The following is a 10,227-nucleotide window of genomic DNA, read 5'->3' as shown; positions in this document are numbered from 1 at the left end:
TAGTTTCAGAAATTTCAAATGGGACTTGATTATCAATTCGATGAATGAGATATAAATTAAAATGTGATTAATGCACAATGGGCTGCACTATTTTAAGTTGTTAAATTTTAAAACTTATAGATTAATTTGTAAATGAAGTAAAATCATGTTAAAATAAGAAAATCATAAAATAAATACTAGTGTGAAAAGTTTTATTTGGAAATGGGAATTTAAGAAGAAAGGTAAGAGTCTTAAAGATATTTTCATATCCATGTTTTATTTGTGAAGGAAAATGTAATGTTTGATTTTAATCTATTATTGAATAAATTTTGTTTGTGTATGTTGTAATTAAATAAAATTATTCTTTTAATTGTATATACATATTAGATGTGAAATGGAGAGGCGAGGAAAATAATGAAAAACAATAAGTAAATTAACATGAATCATAAAGGAGTGAGGATCTAAAGGTCATGTATAGTGTATGAAATATGAGAATGTAATTAAATCATTGAAAACTAAAGTAGCTTGTATTAAAAGAACTTTTATAAAATAAAATGAAATCTATAAAATGAATTTAGAATGGAAGTGATTTATACTCAAATGTGGTATCTATTGCTTAGGTTTAGGTTTGGACTCGGGTAAGGAGTGTTACATAGGTAAAGTTGCCATGCCTTTTACAGAATTAGAATTGGAATGTGAAAATAATTTAATTAGGAAAATGGATTAAATTTTTTAATTAAATAAATGATATTTTAGGAAATAGAAAATTGTTTTTTTGGGTTGGTTATATTATATGAATTGGTTAAAAATCATAATAACACATATATTTGTACCCAATACATGAGAAGACCAAATAAGGCCTAGAACACATGGGATAGGTGACAACCCTAGTTCTTAATAGGGGTGTGCCACCCACATCCCTTATTCATAGTGAGACTACATGTTTTCCATTAAAATATTATTATTTTGTTTCTTATTGTTCAATTAAAACTCTTGTGATTTTCTCCATAAATAAAGATCATGGGCTAGTAAAAAGATACCAATATCAAGAGTTGACACACTATCAAATTTTAGTGAGATTTATTCTTCAATTGAATCATAACTTAGGGAGAGTTTGTATTTTAGTTTCTAGCCTAAAGAGAGTTATTGATCTTTCTTACTGGAATGTTAATAAAGTTTTCATTGTGTTCCCCAGTTTGTGAGTTAACGCCCACAATCTAAGCAAGTCGAGGTTCAAGAATAGTAAAGAAGACCGTGTTGGTAGAAAGTCGGAAAATAACTTAGACCACCTATTCCAAAACAAGAGTATGAATTTAGTAAATGGTTTATTGCTATATAACACAACCACTTCAACTTAAAAAAAAAAAGAAATTTCCACTATGCAACAAAATTTTTTTCTAAATCGAATTTTTCCAATAACAATATCATCTTACCTTGGTCTCCTAAGAGTGTAACTGGTGGGGATCTTAAACTCCCTTGAAATCTTTGAAATCTAGTGTGGGGAAGTGGAGTTCCCCTCCCCCCACAACCTATCTCTAATCTTAACTTGATTTGTGAGGAGCTTTAAGAAATACAAGCAATGAACGTTTAAGGTGCTATAACAACAATTGAACTTTGTCTCCTCAAAGGTGACGACTCCTAGACAAATTATGCTATATAGGGAACTACCATAGGGCCCGAAGATCCTGATACAAGGCTTACAAGGAGAAGATTCGCTATGGGTAGAGGGAGCGAGCAAATTAGAAATGCCATAACCAAAGAAGTCTCCACAGTAAAAGCCATAATTTCGAATCATTGTAAGTTTATTCTCTTTTATTTACTCTTTTGATGCATGATCTTTATTCGGATTCAATATAATTTTATATTATTGCGCTGCCATTTTCTAGTTTTATAATCTTGAATCCCAACAATTCAATCTTAAATATACAAATTAAAAATTCCCTAGATAATTTTTGAAAGTGTATCTTAAATGGATTTTGTGCATCCATATAGGACAAAGAACGGATAAACCTCCATTGTTTGACTATTAGCAACGTTATAGGCTCAAGAAATAAACAATCTAGTTCTTCTTCCAACAAACCTCCCCCGTCTCGATTTTCCACACAAGACAAAAGGAGGAAAATGGAACACACAAGCAGCTTGACAACCCAGTAATCCCTTACACAATAGCCACCTTGACTCCATTGGTTAACGAACCAAAACTTGAAGCACTAGGAACCTATTACGAAAAATAAAGGTTTCATTAGGGTTTTGTTTCAAGTTAAGTAGTCTAATCAATTTTGAGTTTTACAAAAAAAAAAAAAAATTAAGATCCAAAATGATAAAATTCAATTCCATCACTTTGGAATTTAGAAAGGAAATAATATTGAATAATTCAATTTCTTTTTCAAGTTGCGAAACCGATTTAATAACTCATTAGCTTGTTGGCAAAATTAAGGTAATAAGAATTTGAGATTTCATATTCAAATCTCATTCTATATAAAATCATACGTGAGTTCTCAATTTAAATCATATTTCAGTTAATGTCCGAATATATTTTGATTTCAGTCCAATTATACTTTGTAATAGTAAATTATTATTTTTTACAAGAAAACAATTGCATTATAATAGGAGGAGAGGAATGGGTGGGTTTACAAACATAATTATCAAACTCTAAATCTTATGCTAATCAACTTGAAACTTGCACAAATTATCACTGGGTTAGTGGCATGATCGACTATAGATTATTATAATTATTGTTATTTGAACATATATTATTAATTTTGTAATTGAACTTACACTCGTAACTTATTAAAATATTATTTATTTGTTTATTTATTTACTATTTTGACAAAATTTTTGTATTATACGAATATATATTATTGTTTGATCAATTAAAATTAAGTACTAAAAATTAAGTATTAAATTCTTACCACTAAATTTTAAGTGTTGAAATTATGTTAGAAATTATTTTATAAATTAATAAAATATAAGAATATAAAGGCTAGTTTTTGGTACATTAGCAATGTATTTATTTATATTCTACAAGTAACTTTAAAAATAGTTATGTGTCTTTTTTTAATATTTTATTATATCCTATAAAACACTAATCAACCCTTTGACATTGTTTGTGGAGTTTAAAACTCCCATATACCAAATATTTTTGTCTTAATATAATTATGTTGTTTGATAAATATAAATATTAATTTTAAAAATAACTTATTTCTTAATTTTAATCTTATTAATATAATATTTTATATTATTTTGAATAAATTTTAAAAGGATAAATTTGAATATCTTATTTAATATTTTTTCTTAAAATTTTAAATAAAATAAAGAATTAGTATAATTATCAAAATCATTTAAAATATTAAAAATGGTTTATCAAAAATTCTTAAAATCTACAAATTTTAGTTGTTCGCATATTATTTGTATCTTTAATTTTCGCGTTACTTCTCTGAGTTTTCCACTGCCGCCCTTTCTTTTCCCTTTCACGCAGAAACCCTCGCCGGCATCTTGTCCGACTCCGATCCCCTTCGCCGGAACCTTTTTACCGCTTTATTTTAGTTGTAACGTCCTTTCTTTCTCCGATCCAAATCTCTCTGTTTATGAATATAATAATATAATTTTGTGCACATGTGTGTTTTTGCGTGATCTACATTTATGTTTTACTTGTCAATTAAAATGAATTAGTAGCTATAATTTCTGCTTATTTATTATTATTTCTATATTTCCTTTGTAGTTTAAATTGATTGATCTTTGACTCAGGATTGCTTATATTCATCTTTCATTTTATTATTGTTAAATTATTTAATTCTCGATGATTTTTGCATTGTGGACAGTAGATAAATTAGTGAACATCTATATGAGTTGATTTTCAGTTGTTTATTCAATCTGGATGTAAAGATTTGATATTGTTATTGTTGTTTTTATGATATTTGGCCTTGGTTGCTTTCGTGTTGCTGTTACTTTGGAGCTTAGGGCTATTTGATGTAAATAAACAAGGGTGGTAAATGATTGAGGCGAAAGATCTTGGTGGCATGTGTAGATGTTCAAATTCTATTCTGCAATACATGAATTTTGTGGCGAGTTAGAATCACAAGTTATCAAAGGAAGGGTATTCGAAACTCGAAGCCCTTTTACTATTAGGTGCTTTTCAGAATAATATTCGCTGAGGTTGGAGAGGAGTAAGGAACTTTACAGCTTTTTGTATCTATCAATTGGAAGGAAAGAAATTGAGTTCTCTAACCATGGGTCAGTGAGCATTTAATTAAGGGCTGGTTGGCATAAAAGGAAACTGTTAAATTTCATGAACTCTTGCTTTATCCAAGGGTTTGATGAAGCTGCACTCTAAACTCATGATCGTGAAGGATGGATAGACAATGGGGGTGGGGATCCAAATTGCTAGTTAGCTGTTTCTTTTCATGGTGCTTACAGTGTTTTGGGGAAATTAAAATAGATTATATACCTCAACCACGTGTCTGGGATCTTAAATTTTGTACTTATTTTGGACAGATTTTCAGAAATTTGATATTTTTCATTTCAATATACTTCATAGGTGAAGCTCCTTATAATTTGCAGAACAAGTCAGGTAATGTAATACTATAGAATCTTTTGTGTTTGAAATGCAATCAACATACAAGGAATATTCTCAATGTGAAAAATAAATGCTTTATGGTTATTCTCCTTACGAAACAAATTCTATGGTCAATAACACCCTGGGGGGTGGGGTGTTAGCATTCCTTGAACCTTGTAAATCTTTGTTACTCTCTTTTCATGCCATTGGATAATGAGAGCTAAGCAGCTCTTCCTCAAATTAACCAATCACATGTCTTTACCATCTACTTTATGAAGCTGAGTCAAATTGCAAGGCATGCTAGAATATCTGCATTGCTGACCATTTAGTATGATATTTTTTTTTTGTTACAATGAGCTAGTTATGATCAATAACACACTTAGTAACATGAGATAATGATCCTTTGCGGATTTCATATTTTAAACCATCTAAAGGATTCTATGTCTCCTCCAGGTAGTTTTGTGGAGAAAACAATTAATAATATTAAGAGATAAATGATCTGTGTGGTGAGAGGTATAAATTTGATGGAAACAAATACTATTTCAAATGTTTTGCTGCTAGAAGTAGAGGAACTTAGCTTCTTTTTTTTTTGCTGCTAGAAGTGGAGAAACTTAGCTAAATTACTACTACGTTTGTTTTAAATAGGGTTGCCATCTACTGTATTCATGGTTTTCTGCATTTTGTTTACATTGATGCTACTCTTTTTGATTTTATCATTTTCCAAGTGTGTTTCGACAGTGGTCAGTAAACATTGCTAAGGCTGAACGGAGTCATATCTACCTATAATTCTCTCTCTCTCTCTCTCTATATATGTATAGTGTGTGTGTGTGTGTGTCTGTGTGTATTATATAATTTGAATAATATATTTTTTTTTATTAGACAGAAGAATTTAACTTTGCCTTCTGTCTTTACCTGTAGCATATAGTGTGTTTCTTTTAAATTAGAAGTTTGTGACATCTGTTCTTGCACCATGATGAGGTATTCTGTTCAAATAAAAGTTTTTTCATCTTTTGTCAGATTTCAGAAATGTACAATAACTTGGGAGCCCAGCCTGGGGTACCAAGACCGCCAACAAATCCTCAGCCAAATCCATTTGGCAATTCATTTTATGGGGCTGGTTCTGGTCTTATCCGAGGTGGTCTGGGTGCTTATGGAGAGAAAATTTTGGGATCAAGTTCTGAGTATGTGCAAAGCAATGTAAGTAGCATGCTGCTGTTATCTATAGAGTTTTACTTTATTGTTGTTATCATATGCTAAACTAATTAATGTAACCTTTCAATCCTTGTAGCATAGTAGTATCATGTATTTGAATGTTGCTATTCTCGGATACTGTTATAAGTCATATGTGGATTTTAAATCAAATTTTGTTCTCTCAAATCATTTCCCACTGAGAACTTACTCCTTTAACTTTTAACATGGTTTGAACAGTCTGGTTGCGGAGCCTTGTCACTGTTCCTAGGGATGTATTCAATTTCTCTCTGTTCAGCGTATTTGAAATGCTCCAAATTTAAAAATAGTCTTCTTGCATAATTTTTTTCTCTTTTCTGATCTTGAAATGAGCAGATAAGTAGATACTTCTCTGATCCCCAGTACTACTTTCAAGTGAACGATCAATATGTGAGAAACAAATTGAAGGTTGTTTTACTGCCATTTCTTCACAGGGTAAGCATATGTTCCCTTTCTTACATTTTCCTTGTTTTTGTTTTATCTACCTTCTCAAGCTTTCCTTTTTACTTCAGGGCCATTGGACAAGAATAACTGAGCCAGTAGGTGGCAGGCTTTCCTATAAACCCCCAATTTATGACATAAACGCACCAGACTTATACATCCCATTTATGGCATTTGGCACCTATGTCGTTCTTGCTGGATTGTCACTTGGCCTTCAAAGAAAGTTAGTAATTTTTCTTCCTCAATCTAACTAGTTCTATTCCTACCTTTTACAAACTTTGTAATGTACATTTTAGTAGTTTGAAACTTTTTTTCTGGACAAAGTTCTTCCTGCTTTGTCGTAATTTTTAATTAGGTGACTTTTAAACACTTCTTACTGACTACAACTCGGCAATTCGAGGGCTCTAACTTAAATTTTGCCCTCTATGCTACAATCCTTAGCTCACTAGTGAGGCTTTCTCTATGTGCTCTCTTGAGTTCTTAAGAAGCTTATTGCTAAAATGACTTCTGTGTGGCCAGCCAATAGCTAAATCAACATCTGCTGCATTTAAAATTTCTTATTCTATAATAATCCCTGTGAGATTAGGGCAAGTCAAGGAGTTTTGAGTTCAGGAATAACAGCCCAAACGAATTTTTTCTCCAGATGCTGTACAAAATATGAAGGAAAAAGAAATAGTTATTGTTATTCTTGTACCTTTTTGTTTGTTACTTGACATTTTCCTGTAGTTTTGCTTGTTTCTGGAACTTAGGATAGAATCTTCTCTGAAGCTTATGGTTCAATGTTAAAGCTCATTGCATGAGATCTGGCTTCTAGTTTTCTGATTCATAATGTGGCAAAACTAAATTTTAATCACTTTTAGTATTCTACATAATATTACTTGGAAAAATCATATTTCAGACCCCCCCCCTTTTTTTTTCTTCATTTTCTGTCTAATGATTTCTATTCTCATCTTTCCAACAGGTTTAGCCCTGAAGCACTTAACTGGCTGTTTGTTAAGGGGTTGTTTGGCTGGTTTCTGCAAGTCTCGCTGCTGAAAGTAACATTACTATCACTGGGCAGTGGTGAGGCACCATTACTTGACATTCTTGCATATGCTGGGTATGCTTTCACAGGAATGTGTTTGGCTGTCCTCGGAAGGATCATATGGAGATATTCTTACTACTTTTTGATGCCATGGGCATGCTTATGCATGGGAATCTTCTTGGTAAAGACAATGAAGCGGGTCCTCTTTGCTGAGGTTAGAAGTTACGATTCCAGCAAGCACCATTATCTTTTGCTCTTTATTGCCCTTGCTCAATTTCCACTTTTTACATGGCTTGGCAACATCAGTGTTAATTGGCTTTTCTGAACCTGCATCATTGTCTGAATTGTGTTTATATCCAGCTCTAATGTGCTTTTGGGCAAGTTCTCTGGTAAATTCTTTGGTTTTCCATGTTCATAAAATATTAATTTACATGTGCTGAGAAACTGATGAATACTTTTTTCTTTGAACGATTGTAGCGATTTCAGTGTTAGACAAATTGTAAGATCTAAAATTAATGCATCAGAGATTAATTTTGTACTTTTATTTATGGAGGAGTGAATTGACCAGTTTCTCTAGTCTCTTGGGTCGTATCGGGTTAAAAAAATATAAATTGTAAATAAAAGATTGTGGAAGTGTGTAAATCTTGAGCAGAGACAATATCCCCTCGCACATACGGTGCGCAGACTAGCACGAAATTTCATCAGAGAAATTAATTTTGTTGGTTTTTTTTTATGGACGAGTGAATTAGCCAGTTTTTCTAGTCTCATGGGTTATATCGGATTAAACAAATATGAATTGTAAATAAAAGATTGTGAAAGTGTTTAAATCTAATTTTGTTTTATATTTAAGTACATTTATGCCAACAACTACACATCTCAGCCCCGAGCAGAGACATCTCCTCAAACATATGTTGCGCAGACTAGCACCTCGAGCGGTAACATGTCATCTCACCAAAGACTCGAACTTTATTCTTTACTTGCTTTGTTGTACACACACAAAAAAAAAAAAAAAGTACTTTCAAAATTCAAATTAATTAAGTTTTAGCTCAATTCAAGATGCTGATTGAATAGCTTGAGCTCGCTTAAGTTTGATTAGTTCATTTATCTTGTGAAATTGATCATGTTTTCCATGGTGAATTTCAAGCTTATTTTTTAATGTTCAGGTTTGATTTGAAATTTTATAATTCTATTTAAAATAAAAATTTGATTAGTATCCTTGAAATTTTTTTTATTGCTTAAGCTTCTCTAGTTTGACTTAACAATGACTACCTAAATTTAGGAATGATGGTGGTTTGGATCCCTACAATTTTAGAATTATTTGATTTTGAATGTGCAAATCTGCTCAAAAATTCAAATCCACAAATTGTTCTAATATTAGTATCCAAATCTAAATCCAAATTAAATATCATTATGGCATCTTACACTATACCCGAATAGTGGGTTTGAATGCAAGATGTTACATTCTATTATCAAAGCAACTCAAACGACCTTCTTTAATCGAAGTTAAGAAATTAAATTTCAGAACATTTTTATAAAATTTTAGAAAGTAGATAAATTGTGAGGCTTTAAAAATATTTTTATGACATGTTTTGGCTCGAGTCGTGCCCATAAAGAAGCCATGATTTTTTGGATTAGTTTTGAAATTTATGTTCAAACATGTGAGGTCGTGATGACACTCGTTTGGCAATGTCATGACGTGAAGAATGCGAGGTCGCGAAGTTGCAATTTTGAAGTCACAACGTCACTTATTAGATGATCCAAAAGCACTTCAAAATGACCCAAAATCACTCTCACACTTGACATGCCTAAACCTTACTTTGAAGTTGCCTAAACACAAGCAAAAATTCATTCCAAATATGTTCAAATATGCCTTAAAGCTCATATAAAGTTAATATGTGATATCAAAATACATTCAAACTCATAGCAACTAGGACACCGTGTCAAAATATGAATTATTAAACAACCTGATGGTAGCACGAATTTTGACCTTGCCTAAATTGAGAAAAGAATATGTAGTATTCAGTGATGCTTCTCTGAGCGGACTTGGTTGTGTTAATGCAAGATGGAAAAGTAATCGCTTATGTGTCCCGATAAACGAAGTCGTATGAACGTAGTTACCCAACACATGATTTAAAGGTAGTCACTGTAGTATTCGCACTAAAAATCTAGAGGCACTATCTGTATGGTGGAAAATGCTATATTTATATAGATCATAAAAGTCTCACATATCTCTTCACCCAAAAGGAGTTAAATTTGAGGCAGCATCGTTCGATTGAATTTTTGAAACAATATGATTATGTAATTGATTATCATCCTAGAAAATCTAATGTTGCAGCTAATGCCTTAAGTTCCAAGTCAGTAGTCGAATTGAGATCAATGTTCAGTCAATTGAGTATTTGAGACGACGATAGCTTGTTAGCTGAATTAAAAGTAAAATATGTGTTAACTAAACATATTAGAGAGACACAAATCGCTGATGTCAAGCTAGTAGAGAAAAGAAAGATTGTTCAACAAGGCAATAGAGAGAATTTCAGCATTGACAAGGACAACTGTCTTCGATTTCGTAATCAGATTTGTATACTTGACAATGTTGAATTGAAACAACTCATTCTTCGTGAAGCTCACGATGGGCCATTTGTTATGCATCATGGTGGCCAGGTATGAAAAGGGAAATCATCGAATATGTTGCAAAATGTTTGACTTGCCAACGAGTGTGTAACACCCAGGCCCGAGTACGGGATGCCACACCACCGTCTTATCTCAATTACAGTAAACAAGAAACTAGATTCAAGCAAACTGATAATCTTTTGTTAAGTTGTACAAGTTTTAATACTTCCCCATAGTTATTTTAACTATGTAACATGCAAATCATTCATTATTCGATCATACATACAACTAGAATCATGCATAAGGGTTATTTAGCAAAATTTCATAAAAATATCCGTAGGTATCGATATTGACATCCAGGTATCGATAATTTCCTTAAGTAGTATCGATACCA

The 10,227-nt window shown here is 31.9% G+C and overlaps 1 protein-coding gene across 1 annotated transcript; it reads left to right on the top strand.

Annotated features, from left to right (window-relative positions):
* The first annotated feature begins 3,358 nt into the window (after positions 1 to 3,358).
* Positions 3,359 to 7,770, top strand: LOC105766175 (uncharacterized). Its single transcript, XM_012585521.2, has 5 exons — positions 3,359 to 3,527; positions 5,552 to 5,731; positions 6,098 to 6,196; positions 6,274 to 6,425; positions 7,164 to 7,770. The coding sequence occupies exons 2-5, from the start codon at positions 5,561 to 5,563 to the stop codon at positions 7,549 to 7,551; spliced, it is 810 nt and encodes a 269-aa protein (XP_012440975.1). The 5' UTR covers positions 3,359 to 3,527; positions 5,552 to 5,560; the 3' UTR covers positions 7,552 to 7,770.
* Positions 7,771 to 10,227: the final 2,457 nt, after the last annotated feature.

Source organism: Gossypium raimondii, chromosome 5 (genome assembly GCF_025698545.1).
Source record: "Gossypium raimondii isolate GPD5lz chromosome 5, ASM2569854v1, whole genome shotgun sequence".
NCBI lineage: Eukaryota > Viridiplantae > Streptophyta > Magnoliopsida > Malvales > Malvaceae > Gossypium > Gossypium raimondii.
Note: the sequence above shows the minus strand (reverse complement) of the source record. Positions and strands in the feature narration are given on the sequence as shown.